The 20,209-nt window shown below is 43.7% G+C and overlaps 1 protein-coding gene across 2 annotated transcripts in view; it reads left to right on the top strand.

Moving 5' to 3' along the window:
* Nucleotides 1–2,069: 2,069 nt before the first annotated feature.
* slc17a5 (solute carrier family 17 member 5) overlaps nt 2,070–20,209 on the top strand; it is a 38,983-nt gene continuing 20,843 nt past the window's right edge. For both annotated transcript variants that reach the window (XR_014553335.1, XM_083651073.1), the window contains exons 1-5: nt 2,070–2,338; nt 4,185–4,375; nt 10,798–11,031; nt 16,432–16,519; nt 18,173–18,259. Coding sequence is in view for 1 of the 2 variants with exons in the window: in XM_083651073.1 (XP_083507199.1) it covers nt 2,245–2,338; nt 4,185–4,375; nt 10,798–11,031; nt 16,432–16,519; nt 18,173–18,259 (694 nt within the window). In the remaining variant the exon portion in view is untranslated. The remainder of the gene's footprint in view (nt 2,339–4,184; nt 4,376–10,797; nt 11,032–16,431; nt 16,520–18,172; nt 18,260–20,209) is intronic.

Raw genomic sequence — 20,209 nt, 5'->3', positions numbered from 1 at the left:
TATTTTACAGAACCCTTAGGTGGCGACAGTGCTCTCCAGGTTAACAGAAAGGCAGAGAAAAACAGAGAATAAGTCGTTGGGGAAACGGAAATCGCATCGCATCCGTATGCATCGATATGCATGAAGCGTTGATGTGCCCGCAGCAGCCAATCTGCTCCCACAATTGAGCTCCTCCATGTCCGCTGCGACAGCCAATTCGCATGATCAGCCGTGGACTTGTTATTATTCTCAACTGGAAGCATAGGAGCCGGTGACAAACACACGCGGAAAAAGCTGGATGTCGCGCACCCTTCACAGTGTAGAGCAAACTCAGCAGAGAGCCACCTCCCATACAGGAGGAGTGTGCAGTTGAGGCGGGGCGGGGCGGGGGGGGGGGGGGGGGGGCACGCAGAGCAGCACACAACACTGACCCAGACAGACCCAGGCAGCAGGACAGGGTTGGCAAACGCAAGCCAGAATATCCGATGCCCACCAGCAGCAAATCAAGATCAGCAAGAAGCTGCAACCAGCAGCGCACGCAGGGGCCAGCGCTGCTGGTTGCAGCTAAAAATATTATTCTGCCAAACAAAATTCCCTGGCCTTCACTGTTTTATTGAAGGAAATTATTTTTGAGGTGTGACTACATCAGAAAATTAGCTTCAGAGTCAGTGATGTGTTTGAAATGTTTAATTTCACAAAAGGGCCATTATCTCAGCTTGTAGAAAAAAACTGCTCTTTTTTGTTAAATCAAGCTATCTTCTCCGGCTGATAACTAAAGAACGGAAAATGATATCAATAAACCTGTTTTTGCTGATGATAGAAAAGAGTCTCATCGTTCTTTTTGCGTGTTCATTGTTTACAAGAAATCACTGAAAAAAGCTCTGAAACTCTGGCACTGGGAGCGTCCGTTCTCCAAAAGTGGCTGGCACTCAATGAGTTAAGGAGTCTCGTGGCCTGCGGGAAGAAACTGTTCCTCAAGCGATTTGTGCGTGCTTTTGGAACACTGTATCTTCTCCCTGAGGGTAACAGAGAGAACAGGCTGTTGTGGGGATGGTTTGTGTCTTTGATGATCTTCAGGGACCTCCTGAGGCACCGCTGTTTGTACAGTTCATGCAGTTCTGGTAACTCACGTCCTGTTACGTGCTGGGCCGCGCGTCTCACTCTCCGTAGCGCCCTGCGGTCCATGGTGGTACAGTTCCCGTACCAGGTGGTGAAGCAGCCAGTCAGCAGGCTTTCAATGGTGCCTCTGTAGAAGTCCGTAAGGATTTCTGGCCTTAGCCCAAATTTCTTCAGGCGCCTGAGTCTGTGTATTCGCTGTTGGGCCTTTTTGACAACAGTGGCGGTGTGGCCGGCCCAAGTCAGGTCCTGGTGAATGTTGACTTCCAGGTACTTGAAGCTGTCCACCCTTTCCACCACTGTACCGTTGATGGTGATTGGAGGGTGTGTGCCCCCCCCCCCCCCCCCTCCTGTAGTCTACAATGATCTCCTTGGTCTTGGAGACGTTCAGAGAGAGGTGGTTGTCCTGGCACCATTGTTCCAGGGCCCCCACCTCCTCTCCTCTTATCTTTAGTGTTGTGATTATTGTTTGACAGAACAACAGAAAACACGCCAGGTTCTCTCTGTCTCTCTCGCTCTCTCCATCATTGACATATTCCAGCTTTTATTTTGAAGGCTAGGAGCAAAATTATACCGGAAGTAAGTTCGTCTATTATCAAAGACGTTACATTGATAACAAGTAACTCACCGATCAATTGCAACGTCAGCGCACAGCAAGTCCGCCATTTTGGCCTGGAGGAGACTACCTCTTATTAGTGTCGCAGTTAGCCAGCCGTATATAGATAAGACTTTGGGTCTGACGACGTGAGATTAACCTCTGATTGGCTGTCGTGGTTCTGATGAACGTTCTGATTTCCTGGACTAATAACAGTAATAATAAAGAAGATTTCAGGCCAAAATGGCGGCAGCGCTGTTGTCAAATATTGCGTTTCCTTCAACACTCTTTGTTATTATTGTGGTGACGAGTCGACTGCTTCACGTGACGGGAGTGGAGGGTCAGGAAGGATTTTGGTGGTGTTGAGCAGCAGCAGATATGGAAGTGTCATGAACAGGCACTTGTACAAGAAGCGACGTGTGTCTTTGTTCAGACTGGGGCTAACGTTATAGCTAACACGAAGCTCAGCTAGCTTGTTGTTGTTGTTGTTGTTGTTGTCGTTAGCTTCCCGCTGCGATGCAGCCCGCAGCTGGTAGATAGATAAAGCCTGTTTGATGTGTGAGATGGACCAGTACGGGACGGACACGGAGGCGGAGGAGCAGGAGGCACCGCTGCTTCACCGAGGACAAGCTGACAAAGTCCACAGAGGTGTGCACACACACACACACACACACACTTGAGTAGTTTTTACAGAATATGTTTTACTCTTACTCAAGTACATTTGCAATAAAATATCAGTACTTTTACTCAGTTACATTGGGCCATTAACAGGTAGAGTAGCGAGTAGTGAGAACAGTTTACCTTTCGTTATAACAAGTTCTGAACACTCATGCAGATGTGTAGTTTGAATACACAGTAACATTTAGCTCCAAGCTGTTTCAACACTCATACAGTTGTGTAGTTTGAATACACAGTAACATTTAGCTCCAAGCTGTTTCAACACTCATACAGATGTGTAGTTTGAATACACAGTAACGTTTAGCTCCAAGCTGTTTCAATTTTATTCTGGATATAAAAAGTCCAAGGAATAAACATGTAAAAGCAAACACATCTTTGATTTTGTTACTTTCATAGGATTTGTCGGCGGTAAGCAATACATTAAAAAACACCACCATTATTTAAGGTTAGTATTAAGGTTAGGCAACTTAAACAACTTTGCATAATGTTTTTGCTTTCATCAGGCAATCCTTTAGTAGTGGGGACATGTATTTGTTGCACTTTTTGTGCATTTTAAGAGTTTGTGCTTATTTCAAGCAATTCAATTTCATGTTGCTGACTGTTGAAATGGATACAGATCAGTAGCACTTTTCTGATTTCATTTTTGATGCTGTATATAATGTTTTCAGCTTTTTAATAGTTAATATAACCGTCATTTTGGTGAAGACAATCATACTATGACATTTTCATATGGGCTAATTGACATCATGCATGTCTTGCGGACACATGGCCAACAGCAGACAGATGATCAATAAAAGGCTGTTAATATATTTCTCCCTGCCTGTCCTGTGCTTTTCTCTGCACACTGTAGGGCTTTTGGTCTGACTTGCTGTTGGATCATGAGTTGAGGAGGACATTCCTACCTGAGCTGTGAAACACACCTGCATTTACATAGTTGGAGTCACCTGAGATATGCTGAAACATTGACTAAGAGGACTTCCATACAAAACAAGGCAGTGGCACCGGTCTAACCTGAGCTATGCAATAGCCATGATGATTTACATAATTACACTCAAGTCTGCAAGCAATCATAACCTAAAGTTTAGTTAGGAAAATAAACCAGACATGAAAGATATGAAAATGAGTTGGATGAGTTACACTCAGTGTTCGGCAAGTTACTGAAAATTAGTAATTACTGTAGTTACAGTCACTAGTTACTTGTCTGGGAAAGTAATCTAATTACTTTAAAAAAATTACTGCATAATAAAAGTAACTACTATTGTTCCCAGGACTAGGTCTGATGATCATAAACTGGATAAAGTTGTGTCCTGTGAAGTTGCCCGCTATTTTCACGTCCTAAAGTAACTAGTAATTAGTCAAATTAAATTTCAGTAATTGTAATTGAGTTACTAAACATGAAAAAGTAATTGGTTAGATTGGTAAGTGGTAAATGGACTGCATTTATATAGCGCTTTTATGCAAAGCGCTTTACAATGTGCCTACATTCACCCATTCACACGCCGAAGGCGGCCAGCTGCCACGCAGGGTGCTGGCACAGCCATCGGGAGCAATTTGGGGTTCAGTGTCTTGCCCAAGGGACACTTCGACATGCCGGGGATCGAACCACCGACCTTCTGGTTGGTGGACGACGCGCTCTAGTACCTCCTGAGCCACAGCCGCCCCATGCTTGCTAGATTGCTAGTTACAGCAAAAATGTGTTTAATTACAGTGACTAGTTACTCCCAACAATTACTTACTTTTCAAAGTGTGAACGTCCTCCGGTGAACATTCAGATGATCTGTGACATAGCCTTTATAATGTATGTGTCCCTTTGCAGCCCCAGCATGCTGTTCGGCGCGCTATGGCCTGGCCTTCCTCTCCTGCTACGGCTTCTTCGTGGTCTACTCGCTGCGGGTCAACCTCAGCGTAGCCATGGTGGATATGCTCAACTCTACTCACCAAGCCAACGCCAACCACAGCCTGTGTCCCGCCCACAGCAGCCCCGCACGGCCCAAGCACAACCACACGGTGAGGGGGCATGGGACTGTGGCTGACCAGCTGGAGAGTAAAGGGGGAATTATGCTCACCCTGCCGTGAAGGGCGCGTGGGTGGAGCGAGGGGCGGGCGCGTCAAATGACGTAAATTTGTTGGGCGTGGTTATTCGCTAGCTCCGTCGGGCACTCGCGCGGTGCGACATTTTTTTCCTCACAGCGCGAGCTTCTCTCCAAACATGTCCGCTTTCGAGCCACTGAGCCCTGAACACAGAGCTGTGTTTTCGCCACATTTCTTGACCCATGTGGTAGGCTATAAACTTAGATTTGCAACTGTTCGTTTTTAGTCATTTCACCAAGTAAATGTGTTGTGTTGAGAGCATTATTGAGAGAGATTAAAAGCAGCACAGAGTAGTAGGCTATCAGGGCTGAGAAGTAAAAACGGCTTTCAGTAAAAACAAGTTTGGCGAGTCCTTCATGTGCTGATGTGCGGTCGTTTGAGAGTGAAAGCGCACTCAGTACTGCACAGAGTTTCATTGCGACTTTTCACGGGCTGTTCTCACCATTGTACAATACATGCTGATCACTTTCTGAGTATAATGGCATCACCCCCAGCGCGAGGTCTACACGGTGACTCACGGAGACTCGCGGGGCCCCACCCCCACGGAGCTTTGCTCGAGTATAAGAGCACCTTAAGGCCAGTGTAGGAGATCTAAAAAAAAACATTTGGTCTAAAAATGGGGGAATTTACAAAATGTAATTACAAAAAGTAATTAGTGCATGAATTTGCTAAAGCAGCGCTTTTATGTGAATGCGTTCTTCATCGTCCTCTTGTGGCGACCAGCTTGCAGGTGTTAAAATGAACAAAAATAAAAGTATAAAAATCTTGGGGGCAATATTTGTCCCTCGATCACAGTTTTTTGGGGCATTGTGACATTTTTTGCCCCTGGCTCATTTCCTACACTGAGTAAGGCTGCGTTCACACCAAGCTCAGTTGTTAATCTGAGCAGTTCATTCAAACTGTTTATTGCTGTATTTCAGTTTGTTTGGCCAGATGAGATCAATGATCATCCAGACTCTGCTGGCACCTGTAAGGGCACTGTCTGTGACACCTGTCAGTCACACTGTCTGTGACACCTGACAGTCACACTGTCTGTGACACCTGACAGTCACACTGTCTGTGACACCTGACAGTGTGACTGTCAGTCAGCTTGTAAAGGGTGAGATTGTAATCCAAAACGACGACAGGAAATGATGTCAGAACACAAAGGTTGATGGGTAAAGAGAGATAGATGCTGACATCTGATCGCCAGCAGTTCCTCATTCTTGGAAAGCCTAGCATAACAAAAGTCTGTACTAGAGATGCATGATATATATACATATATCAGGCCGATAATTGGAAATTTATATTTATCGCATTGCCTATATAGCCGATAAATATTGGCTATAATAATATTTATACAAAACAAGTTGTTTACAAAGAAAACTCTTTTGGATACCTTTAAGCATAAAATGTCATAGGAGCCAGTCTACTATACCTTTTGTCATTGTGTTTGATCTGCAGACTAATAAGCAGCCAGAGGCTTTCAGTTCTATAAAAGCCTTTATTTTTCTATTGACTGATGCACTTTACTCATATTTAATGCATTGACACGTCTGATTTGACAGATTATGTCAAAGCATTTCATTTGGATTCTGCTGCAAAATGTTTTATAAAAGTCAAAAGATCTTTGTAAAGTTGTTTTCTTGATATACTTGAAAAAGTAAAAGAAAATGAACATTTGAAGAGTCACATTAGTTCTTTGTTTTGTGTTAACAATAGTGATGTCAGTTAGATTTGATGAGGTCAGAGCTATTGAATATTACATCATCCATCTTTGCTCACTACATCTTAGCCTTTCTTACCCTCGGGTGTGCCTAAACTAGGTTATTATGAACTTCTTTTTAAAATACAAAAATGTGAAATTATCGGTTATCATATCGGTATCGGCCATGAGAAGCATCTGTTATCATATTGCCTTACAAAATCCATATAGTGCATCCCTATTCTGCTCTGATGCTCATATTCAGCTATTTCTTCATACTGTCTAAACTGGTATAACCAGAGAAGGTAAATGACAGAAGAGAGGACAGACCAGTCCGTCATGCTTAGCCAAAGTTACAGGTGTGGCAGTTGCATTTCTGTTGACTTGCACTCTAAATGTTAAGAGTCTATTAAATAACATTCTCAAGGTTTTGAACAAGGCGCTGAACCTCCAACCAACAGAGGCAGACTGCTTATCAAAACTACTTGTCTTCCGTGAGATCCTCCTCCTCACCTACAAATCCCTGCATGGTCTGGCCCCTGCCTATCTGACAGACCTACTCTAGCCTTACACCCCCATACGTGGTCCCTGCCTAACTGACAGACCTACTCTAGCCTTACACCCCCATACGTGGTCCTGCCTATCTGACAGACCTACTCTAGCCTTACACCCCCATACGTGGTCCCTGCCTATCTGACAGACCTACTCTAGCCTTACACCCCCATACGTGGTCCCTGCCTATCTGACAGACCTACTCTAGCCTTACACCCCCATACGTGGTCCCTGCCTATCTGACAGACCTACTCTAGCCTTACACCCCCATACGTGGTCCCTGCCTATCTGACAGACCTACTCTAGCCTTACACCCCCATACGTGGTCCCTGCCTATCTGACAGACCTACTCTAGCCTTACACCCCCATACGTGGTCCCTGCCTATCTGACAGACCTACTCTAGCCTTACACCCCCATACGTGGTCCCTGCCTATTTGACAGACCTACTCTAGCCTTACACCCCCATACGTGGCCCCTGCCTATCTGACAGACCTACTCTAGCCTTACACCCCCATACGTGGCCCCTGCCTATCTGACAGACCTACTCTAGCCTTACACCCCCATACGTGGTCCCTGCCTATCTGACAGACCTACTCTAGCCTTACACCCCCATACGTGGTCCCTGCCTATCTGACAGACCTACTCTAGCCTTACACCCCCATACGTGGCCCCTGCCTATCTGACAGACCTACTCTAGCCTCACACCCCCATACGTGGTCTCCGTTCCTCCGAAACCGAACTTCTTTCCATCCCTCGCACTAAGGGTTCCACCCTTGGCAACTGAACATTCTCACCTGCTGCTCCCAAAGCTCTGGAACTCCCTCCCACCCTCCATCCATGACTCTGACTCCATCCCCACCTTTTAAAACAGACTTACACCTCTTCCGCCTTGCGCTTTTAAATCCAATCTATTATTATTATCATTATTATCATTATTATTATCATTATTATTATTATTATTGTCATTATTATTATTATTATCAGTATTATTATTATTATGTCGGGCCTGTTAATAGGTAGGTTAGCTTGATAATACTGTAGGCTGTGCTGATTGGCCGCACCTCCAGACATGATGCTGCAAGACCAGACCACAGCTCACTATTGAAGTAGGCTATACTTACTGTATGTCCTTAAGATTGTGTGTGTGTGTGTGTGTGTGTGTGTGTGTGTGTGTGTGTGTCTGTGTCTGTGTCTGTGTCTGTGTCTGTGTGTGTGCGCGTGCATGCGTGCGTGTGTCTGTGTGTGTGTGTGTGCGTGCGTGTGTGCGTGCGCATGTGTTTGTGTGGCAATCTTGGCCACACACTTGTAACAAGCTGTTAAAGGTTTACGGATTGCAGTGCTATTTGGGATGGGGGGGAATTATAAAGAGAGAGAGAGAGAGAGAGAGAGAGAGAGAGAGAGAGAGAAACAGACAGACAGAAATTGGTAGGCACTAGGGAGGATGTCACGATATTTCGTCGCACGAAATTTCGCCATATCAAAACGTGACGATATGTGTCGTGGAGATGAAAAACTATATCGCGAGAAAAAGAACCTGTGAACATGCTGACGGGCCGGCACTGATCTGCATTCTCTTATCTTTTTCATTGCTTGTGAAATGGGGACTAAACCGACGCTCATTAAATAACCGACAAGATTAAATGCGCTATTTATAGACTAATGCATTCCCCTGGCTGGCGAAGTTTGCAGCGCAACACTTATTCACGTTTCCCCATGTGGACTGCGTGTTTCAGTAGATGGCAGCAGGGCGTAGAGCTGGGTTATTGGTTCAAATTTCAAGAATCGATTCGATTCCGATTCACAAGGTTGCGAATCGATTAATTTAGATTCGATTCGATTCGATTCGATTCCGATTCGATCAATTTCAATATTGATTTGGTTAGTGATACCAAAATGTGTTTTTTGAGCTGTACCCTGAATTACATGACTGTTCAGTTATACAGGGGTTCCCAACCAGCCAAGTAGATACATGGGGAAAAAAGTTGCAGACCTGTTGTCAATTTTAATGGTTTTAGTTACACATATATTTACTCACCAGGTGGTGACAAAGGGTAAATAATAACAGCCTTTTCATCTGTCAATAAAGACACTTTCACAATTATGCACAGTGATTTGATTTCAGCCTATATAATTTCTAAAAGTAGATATTAATGATCAAACATTTCCATTCATGTAGCCTACAGTATTTATGTTTTTGTTTCAACTACAAACATAAATAAACGTCAACTTGAAACTATGTTTGAACTACCACACACAGCATAATATTTTAGCCTGTTTATTTTTTATTTATTTTTATTTATTTATTTAGATTTAAAAAAATCTATCTCTGGACATATGAATCGATAATCGAGGATTAAAATAAAAATCGATTAAAAATCGGAGAATCGATTTTTTGAACCCAGCCCTGGCAGTGCGCACTGACTGTGTGTGTCTGCCTCTGCCTGCACTGCACTGCACATGAGGGGGAGAAGGCCGGACACTCGGACAGGGAGACCCCGCCGGTCCAAGTGACAGGCGAGATGTCTCCCCTCATCTGTAAATACCTAGTCTGAAATTAACTAGTTGTGCCATTGTTTCCATGGGCACAACATGTCGGGTAAGCAGTTAATCCCTCCAAATGAATCTCGCTCTGAATGCGTCTAATGTGCGCATATCTGTCATTAGGCGATGCAGCTCTGTACTCTCATTGTGAAACAATTTCTCTGGCATGTGTTGGATTGATTAAAGACAGAGTATAACGTTAACTTGATACGTTTCAATCGTCAATTAACGCTGCGCAACGCTCAGCAGTGCAGTCATCCTCTTAGAGGATGACAATTAAATGTGAAGATACTAGCCTACACAATACACAGCTCGTTGCCTGCATAAGTTATTTAAGAGATTGTATAGTTTATTTTTCTTTTACCATGCAACAAACGTTTAGTTTGTGACAGTGTGACACATTATATTGCAAGATAAGCCTTATCTTCCATGTTGTTTTTTAGTTATTATAATAACAATTTGCACCAACAGCATTTGTTTTGCATTTTGTGTATTTCAAATAGACAATTTTTCCAGTCATATATTTTCATTATTCAAGTTTTGTAAAAAAATTAATAAATATTGTATCGTATCGTTATCGTGAACCCAATATCGTGTATTGTATCGTATCGTGAACTGAGGGTATCGTGACACCCCTAGTAGGCAATAATTGACTGACGGGGGCACAAACACACACAGAGCTAAAACAAACAGACAAAAATGTGTTCAGACTCTGCAGTAATAGTGAAGCAGTCTGTGTGGCAGACGTGATGCTTTTTGTGTTCCTAAATGTGCTCATCTTTGCTTCCTGGATTCGATGCTTTTGCAGCACAAGCTCACCATTAAAGGAACACGCCAATATGTTTGGAGATTTACGTAGGATGATATGTTCATTTCATGGACACTTTAAAGGGACACACCACTTTTTTGGAAGTTTAGCTCATTTGCCACATCCCCGCCACATAACCAAGATACACCATGCCTTACCGGCACTGTCCGCTCAGTTTATACTGAGCTACAGTCGTGAAGTTAGTAATTATCGCCATAGAATGGAGGCTAATGGTACAGCTGTTAAAAATCTGCCAAAACACACATCTCACTGCGCCAAAATACATGTTGTGCTTCGGGTACTCACCACACGATGAAATATGAATCCAAAATGCACATAATTGGTCTTTTTGGAAGGAAAAGAGGTATCCGGCACTACTTTCCAAACATGGCCGCCGACCTCTTTTCCTTCCAAAAAGACAGATTATGTGTATTTTGGATTAACATTTCATGGTGTGGTGAGTACTCGAAGCACAGCATGTTGGTGCCGTGAGATGTGTGTTTTGGCAGATTTTTAACAGCTGTACCATTAGCCTCCATTCTATGGCGATAATTACTAACTTCACGACTGTAGCTCACTGTAAACTGAGCGGACAGTGCTGGTAAGGCATGGTGTATCTTGGTTATGTGGGGGGGATGTGGTAAATGAGCTAAACTTCCCAAAAAGTGGTGTATCCCTTTAAGTTGCACTGAATCATCATAATATCTGATTTAGACTCTTAATACAGTTGCCGCCCCTCCTTCCCCCCACAGGCCAGTGTGTATGACTGGGACTCGGAGACCCAAGGCTGGATCCTGGGCTCCTTCTTCTACGGCTACATTGTGACTCAGGTGCCCGGCGGCTACCTGGCCAGCCGCTTCGGAGCCAAGTGGCTGATGGGCTTTGGGATCCTGTGTACGGTCATATTCACCCTGCTCACCCCCGTGGCTGCTGACCTGGGCGCCGGCTACCTCATCGCCACCCGCGTGCTGGAGGGGATCGGAGAGGTAAGAGGGGTCATTGTGGATCGCAGTCGGTTTAAAGACCCCGTCAAACAGGATGTCAGTGCGGGGCATATCGCGTCAAACAGGATGTCAGGGCGGGGCATATCATGTCAAACAGGATGTCAGGGCGGGGCATATCGTGTCAAACAGGATGTCAGGGCGGGGCATATCATGTCAAACAGGATGTCAGGGCGGGGCATATCGTGTCAAACAGGATGTCAGGGCGGGGCATATCATGTCAAACAGGATGTCAGGGCGGGGCATATCGTGTCAAACAGGATGTCAGGGTGGTGCATATCATGTCAAACAGGATGTCAGGGTGGTGCATATCATGTCAAACAGGATGTCAGGGCGGTGCATATCATGTCAAACAGGATGTCAGGGCGGTGCATATCATGTCAAACAGGATGTCAGGACGGTGCATATCATGTCAAACAGGATGTCAGGGCGGTGCATATCATGTCAAACAGGATGTCAGGGCGGTGCATATCATGTCAAACAGGATGTCAGGACGGTGCATATCATGTCAAACAGGATGTCAGGGTGGTGCATATCATGTCAAACAGGATGTCAGGGCGGTGCATATCATGTCAAACAGGATGTCAGGGTGGTGCATATCATGTCAAACAGGATGTCAGGGTGGTGCATATCATGTCAAACAGGATGTCAGGACAGTGCATATCGTGTCAAACAGGATGTCAGGGTGGTGCATATCATGTCAAACAGGATGTCAGGACAGTGCATATCATGTCAAACAGGATGTCAGGACAGTGCATATCATGTCAAACAGGATGTCAGGACAGTGCATATCATGTCAAACAGGATGTCAGGGCGGTGCATATCGTGTCAAACAGGATGTCAGGACAGTGCATATCGTGTCAAACAGGATGTCAGGACGGTGCATATCATGTCAAACAGGATGTCAGGGTGGTGCATATCATGTCAAACAGGATGTCAGGGTGGTGCATATCGTGTCAAACAGGATGTCAGCGCGGTGCATATCATGTCAAACAGGATGTCAGGGTGGTGCATATCGTGTCAAACAGGATGTCAGCGCGGTGCATATCGTGTCAAACAGGATGTCAGGGCGGTGCATATCATGTCAAACAGGATGTCAGGACAGTGCATATCGTGTCAAACAGGATGTCAGGACGGTGCATATCATGTCAAACAGGATGTCAGGGTGGTGCATATCATGTCAAACAGGATGTCAGCGCGGTGCATATCATGTCAAACAGGATGTCAGGGTGGTGCATATCGTGTCAAACAGGATGTCAGGACGGTGCATATCATGTCAAACAGGATGTCAGGGCGGTGCATATCATGTCAAACAGGATGTCAGGACGGTGCATATCATGTCAAACAGGATGTCAGCGCGGTGCATATCGTGTCAAACAGGATGTCAGGACGGTGCATATCATGTCAAACAGGATGTCAGGGTGGTGCATATCATGTCAAACAGGATGTCAGGGCGGTGCATATCATGTCAAACAGGATGTCAGGGCGGTGCATATCATGTCAAACAGGATGTCAGGGCGGTGCATATCATGTCAAACAGGATGTCAGGACGGTGCATATCATGTCAAACAGGATGTCAGGACGGTGCATATCATGTCAAACAGGATGTCAGGACGGTGCATATCATGTCAAACAGGATGTCAGGGTGGTGCATATCATGTCAAACAGGATGTCAGGGCGGTGCATATCATGTCAAACAGGATGTCAGGACGGTGCATATCATGTCAAACAGGATGTCAGGGCGGTGCATATCGTGTCAAACAGGATGTCAGGACGGTGCATATCGTGTCAAACAGGATGTCAGGACAGTGCATATCATGTCAAACAGGATGTCAGGACGGTGCATATCATGTCAAACAGGATGTCAGGACGGTGCATATCATGTCAAACAGGATGTCAGGGCGGTGCATATCATGTCAAACAGGATGTCAGGGTGGTGCATATCATGTCAAACAGGATGTCAGCGCGGTGCATATCATGTCAAACAGGATGTCAGGACGGTGCATATCATGTCAAACAGGATGTCAGGGCGGTGCATATCACATCAAACAGGATGTCAGGGTGGTGCATATCATGTCAAACAGGATGTCAGCGCGGTGCATATCATGTCAAACAGGATGTCAGGGCGGTGCATATCACATCAAACAGGATGTCAGGGTGGTGCATATCATGTCAAACAGGATGTCAGGACAGTGCATATCGTGTCAAACAGGATGTCAGGGTGGTGCATATCATGTCAAACAGGATGTCAGGACGGTGCATATCGTGTCAAACAGGATGTCAGGGTGGTGCATATCGTGTCAAACAGGATGTCAGGACGGTGCATATCATGTCAAACAGGATGTCAGGGTGGTGCATATCGTGTCAAACAGGATGTCAGGGTGGTGCATATCATGTCAAACAGGATGTCAGGGTGGTGCATATCATGTCAAACAGGATGTCAGGGTGGTGCATATCGTGTCAAACAGGATGTCAGGACGGTGCATATCATGTCAAACAGGATGTCAGGGCGGTGCATATCATGTCAAACAGGATGTCAGGGCGGTGCATATCATGTCAAACAGGATGTCAGGGTGGTGCATATCGTGTCAAACAGGATGTCAGGACGGTGCATATCATGTCAAACAGGATGTCAGGGCGGTGCATATCGTGTCAAACAGGATGTCAGGACGGTGCATATCGTGTCAAACAGGATGTCAGGACAGTGCATATCATGTCAAACAGGATGTCAGGGCGGTGCATATCATGTCAAACAGGATGTCAGGGCGGTGCATATCATGTCAAACAGGATGTCAGCGCGGTGCATATCATGTCAAACAGGATGTCAGGGCGGTGCATATCATGTCAAACAGGATGTCAGGACGGGGCATATCACATCAAACAGGATGTCAGGGCGGTGCATATCGTGTCAAACAGGATGTCAGGACGGTGCATATCATGTCAAACAGGATGTCAGCGCGGTGCATATCGTGTCAAACAGGATGTCAGGGTGGTGCATATCATGTCAAACAGGATGTCAGGGTGGTGCATATCATGTCAAACAGGATGTCAGCGCGGTGCATATCATGTCAAACAGGATGTCAGGGTGGTGCATATCATGTCAAACAGGATGTCAGGGTGGGGCATATCGTGTCAAACAGGATGTCAGGGTGGGGCATATCATGTCAAACAGGATGTCAGGGTGGTGCATATCATGTCAAACAGGATGTCAGGGCGGTGCATATCATGTCAAACAGGATGTCAGGGCGGTGCATATCGTGTCAAACAGGATGTCAGGGTGGTGCATATCATGTCAAACAGGATGTCAGGACGGTGCATATCATGTCAAACAGGATGTCAGGGTGGTGCATATCGTGTCAAACAGGATGTCAGGGTGGTGCATATCATGTCAAACAGGATGTCAGGGTGGTGCATATCATGTCAAACAGGATGTCAGGGCGGTGCATATCATGTCAAACAGGATGTCAGGGCGGTGCATATCGTGTCAAACAGGATGTCAGGGCGGGGCATATCGTGTCAAACAGGATGTCAGGACGGTGCATATCATGTCAAACAGGATGTCAGGGCGGTGCATATCGTGTCAAACAGGATGTCAGGGTGGTGCATATCACATCAAACAGGATGTCAGGGCGGTGCATATCACATCAAACAGGATGTCAGGGCGGTGCATATCATGTCAAACAGGATGTCAGGGCGGTGCATATCATGTCAAACAGGATGTCAGGGCGGTGCATATCATGTCAAACAGGATGTCAGGGTGGGGCATATTGCAGGGAAGGATCATTCAAAAGTGAAAACCAGTGGAATTATGCACCAATCCACTTTTTGCTTCAGTTCCCACCCAATTCCAGAATTTGGATATCTGCCGATAGCAATTCTCCCAAGGAGCCTCCACCAGGCTCCTACTGTGACAACATTTAGTATTTGGTTTGGTCATCAATGATCTCATAGCATTAGTTACCTGGTTCATAATATTCCACAATATTAAATTCAACATTTAATACAGTTGATAGATATTTCCAAAACAATTGATCCACTCAAAATTTTTAAAATAGTATTTCAACAAACCGTGTATTAAACACCCCTGCCACTTTACCACATTTGGTAAAGTGGAAAACCCCCCAAATATTTATACGACGAAAATATTTCCAAAACTAAGGACACGTTTTTGAGATAGCTAACTGCTAACATCATTAGCTCACTACTACTACTCTACTAGTTACTAGCACTGTTTCATGCTATGTTACGGTGGTTTATGGTCCCACGGAAGCTATGAATGGACTCTGGATTGGAACGTGGATCGGCGACGTCAGTCCGATATCCGATATTTTAATTATATCAGTATCGGCACCCGATACCGATATCCCGATACTGAAATCCCATCTCTAATTGGAATATTGGTCTGGGAGAGAAAGGCAGTTTTAGTTGATGGATGATGGTTTTATTGGTTGGAATGTTTATTTAGGTTCTGCTGCAGCATGATGTCACAATTAAATATAAACTAATCTCCAGGAAATAAAGGAAATGGCAGTCAATTTCATGGCGACTTTAATTCTGACGTGGACGGGACTTCATTCAAAATACACTCCACATTATTTGCACAAGCTAATTACCCAAAACAACAAGCTAGTTACGCAAAACAGCAAGCTAGGGCTGTCAAAGAATATTCTATATTCGAATATATATTCAAATATACAAATTAAAAGAATATTCGAATATGAAAATTAATATTCAAATGTATTATTATTATAAAAAAAAGATCCCCCCCCCCCATTTAACCAGGTAAAAAACCTGGCCAAGAGGGCAACATAAAAACATACATTGTTTGTCTGGTTATTTAACCTACACTTTTGTAATATTAGTACTGACTGAATAAATATGAAAAAAAAATGTTTATGTTGAAAAAAATATATATGTTCAAATAAATATACCAAGTAGTTATATAAGCTCTCAGGTTGTATTGGTTTGCCTTGCCATGTACGCAAAAAGAAAAAAAGAAAAAAAGAAATATATGTATATATATTAGAATAATATATTAGAATGTATTTGAACGAATATATTTTGTTTAGAGGGAATATTCTAATATGATTTTGGGGCAGTTTTGACAGCCCTACAGCAAGCGTAAATGTTACTCCACCCAAAATATAGTTATCGTTGTTTGCCCAAGTTAGAAGTACTGAGGGTGTACAGAAGGGCTTCTTAGCCTCAGAGTCAGCACACAACAATATTTACAACCTAGTGATAATAAAAGAGTTAATATTTGCACAGTCCTGCAAGACCATCACAGGTCCAAACTAATGGATAGATGGGGAGTGTATGGATGGATGCATGCTGGATGGACTTGAGTGTATTTACTGCTCTCCTGATGCTCATGTTGGTCTTCAGGGAGTCACGTTCCCTGCAATGTACGCCATGTGGGCAGCCTGGGCCCCGCCCATGGAGAGGAGTCGCCTGCTCACCATCTCCTACACTGGTAACACACACACACACTCTCTCTCTCTCTCTCGCTCCCGCTCTCTCTCGCTCTCTCTCTCTCTCTCTCTCTCGCTCTCTCTCTCTCTCTCTCTCTCTCGCTCTCTCTCTCTCTCTCTCTCTCGCTCTCTCTCTCTCGCTCTCTCTCGCTCTCTCTCTCTCTCTCGCTCTCTCTCTCTCTCTCACACACTGGATGAGCTCCAAGTGAAACATCCACAGTGCGCATTAGACACAGTGGAAAAACATGTGACAGTGTTTGTGAGCAGACCTGTTCCTATTTCATGAGTTGACTTCACCAGCTGACAAGGGCTGCTCCACTGAACACATTTACCTGTCAAACGTCATGTCTACAGTATTGGTCAAAATTATCCATAGACATTTCTCATAGACATTTTTCAATGCTATTTCCTGTATAGAATTAGGTACTGTGTGTGATAGTCAACAACAACAACAGAGTTAATTTAAAACTTGTTTATACAATGGATCTTTTTCGCTGACTGGCCCATATCCAATATTTAATAAAAACCTAAACCCTTCCTGATATACACTGACTGTATGAAATATTAGGGTCATCGTTCTGATACTGAGTCGCAGCCCCCTTTGCACAACCCACCCCTCCGTTGACTCAAAGCTGAACCTCCTCTAAGTCTTCTGCTTCTCTCAATCGACCTCTCCTGCTTTGTCATTGATTGGCAGTGTTGGGGGTAACTCATTACAAAAGTAACATATTACATGTAATATATTACTTTTAGCAGTAACTCAGTATTATAACTTATTACTTATAGGATTTCAGTAATATTATACCAGTTACTTTGTCAAGTAACTCAAGTTACAAATTGAGTTACATTTTCTTTTAAATCAAAGCACATATTTAAAAAAGATACAATCATTTCCTAATCAAACTGTGTGTTTTTATGCAACTAACCACTATAGATGACAATAACAAAGGAAAAGAATAACATTTAGAATTCTGGATTGTTTACACTGATTTCAAGGCGGAAATACAAATAATGATTATTTATTATTTATTATATTACTAATTACAAATGTAACTAGTAATATGTAGTATATTACATTTGGAAAGTAACTTGCCCAACACTGTTGATTGGTATAGATTTAGTCAGGGAAATCATCCCATAAGGGATAATGGCTTTTACCTGGATTCACATCTGTTCTTTCTCTAGAGTACTTTGTAACTGTGTGCTGATAACTGCTAATAATAAATAAAGAAGATGATGATATTATTTAGGGATGCACGATATATCGGCAATCATATCGGTATCGGCCGATGTTAGTCATTTTTTAACATATCGGTATCGGTCCGATGTTGCAATGTTAATATCGGTTATCGGTATCAGCCAAATTCTTCACATTGAGATGAAATAATGCAGTAAATCTATGATTTATGGGCTTTTACAAATGTTTTTGAAATTGAGAAATGCATTACCTTTTCAAATTCAGTGTTTACATGTGTTTTTCAGTATGTACAAATTTTTATTATCATAGAAATGTGTTTTTATACAGATGATATCGACATCGGTAAATATCGGTTATCGGCCATAACAGCAATGTTAATATCGGTTATCGGCATCGGCCTAAATTTTCATATCGGTGCATCTCTAATATTATTGTTGTCTCCTGTTTCCCACCTCAGGAGCACAGCTGGGGACGGTGATCTCCTTGCCTCTGTCTGCTGAAATCATCTTCTACCTGGACTGGACCTATGTCTTCTATGTGTTTGGTAATAGCAGTTAGTGGGGTGGGAATCGGTTCAGGACGGCCGAATCACTGACCTTCTTTGGGCGCAGACTAAAAACACACCTTTTCAGGCTCCACCTGTACTGTGCCCGTCTTGAACTAACATCTTTCTCTCTCTTCTTAAAAAAATGATAATAACGTTAACTCATTGAGTGCCAGCCACTTTTTGAGAATGGACGCTCCCAGTGCCAGAGTTTCAGAGCGTTTTCAGTGATTTCTCGAGGCCCACAGAATATTGTGTGATATTACTATGTAAACACCGAACACGCACAAAGAACGAGCTGACTCTATTGTATCATCAGCAAAAAAAAGTTTATTGATACCATTTTCCGTTCTTTAGTTATGAGCCGGAGAAGATAGGTTGTTTTGAGCAAAAACATGCGTTTCAAATTAGAAGCTGAGTTATTCCGCCTTTTGTGAAATGAAGCATTTCAAGCACATTCACTGACTCTGAAGATAATATTTTCTGATGTAGTGACGTGGTGTAGTTGTGTGGTGCCCTGCGTGCCCCCCCTCTCCTCCCCCTCAGCTGCAAACTCCTCCCCACACTAACACACAGCCTCACGCACCCAGCCTATTTTCGGAGTGCTCCGTTTTTGTGCGCCGGCTCCCAGCGCGACACGGAAAAGCCACACCGGACTGCTGAGAATGGTTTGGCCCTTCGGCGTCGGGTGCTGCTTTTCTGGCGGCTAATCGTGTGGAGAAACTATGCAGACAGACAGACAGAGGCAGAGGGTCTCAGTTGTGGGTGCGGATTGACTGCTGTTTGCAGCCAACGTCAGCTCCAGACAGAGCAATCTATATGGCTCTGGCTGCAGCATGAGCGTTTTCTCTTTCATCACCGGGATTTTTCCTGCTGTTTTCCGGACCTTTCTCTAATCTGGAGAGCACTGTCGCCACCTAATGAGTCCGTAAAATAGGTTATACACCTTCAATAGCTACAATATTTGTACAGGAGATGCCTGAGGCTTTGATCCACGTCCCACCGTCAAAAAACGCAATTGACGAACATACTCGTCCTTGGCACTCTACGTTAGTATCTGAATTGAAGAACATACTCGTCCTTGGCACTCAATGAGTTATAAATCAAAGTAAAAATGTAAAAAAATAAGTAAATAAAAATAAATACTTATACCTTCTCAAACTACTTTCTACAAGTGCACTCTATTCCTTCAGAGAGTCTTAGCTGTCATAGACTGTGTTGCATAGTTGATTTCTCTACTGTTGACAAAATGTGATATTGTAAGTCACTTTGGATAAAAGAGTCTGCTAAATTACATAATGTAATGTAAAGTAATGGGAAATTGGTGGGGGGCGAGAGGTGAGGTGACTGTATTAACTTGTAACTTTCTTTACATCAAAATTCCCGCTTATAATTTTCTTTTAACACAGGTAAATAGCATGTGACACTTTCACATCACCTCGCAACACGTAATCTTACAGCTACTGAACTGAGGCTGCAGCCTGCAGGCGACCTGGACACTAAACCGGTAGATTGACCTGACATTGTCTCCAATACATAAACTGTGGCAGCGCCACCATATGGTCGCAGAGGGATAAACAGTTAATCGAGGCAATCAATGTATAGAAATTTAAACTTAACGCTGCCTTTCTCAAACACATGACAGTAATATTTGGGATGTGTCAATACAGCAACAGTTAGCCAGACTAGCAACAGAAATTGACTTTCAGAATAAAAGGCATTCAAATTCTACCCTTTGGAGAAAAAAAAGTATTTCAACAAATAAAACCGAAACCTTGTATCAAAATACTCGCTATGATGTTAAGATTACATATGGAGTGAAACTATATATATATATATATATACACACACATATACAGATAATTTCCAAAAGATTAGATTCAGAGGGAGTGGACTGAGGCTGGAGTCAGTCATAACTGAGAAGTAACTGCTGATTTTCTTCACACTATT

The sequence above is a fragment of the Poromitra crassiceps genome (assembly GCF_964638095.1).
Source record: "Poromitra crassiceps genome assembly, chromosome: 14".
In the NCBI taxonomy this organism is placed as follows: domain Eukaryota; kingdom Metazoa; phylum Chordata; class Actinopteri; order Beryciformes; family Melamphaidae; genus Poromitra; species Poromitra crassiceps.
The sequence above is the reverse complement of the archived record's forward strand: the minus strand, read 5'-3'. Positions and strand labels throughout refer to the sequence as shown.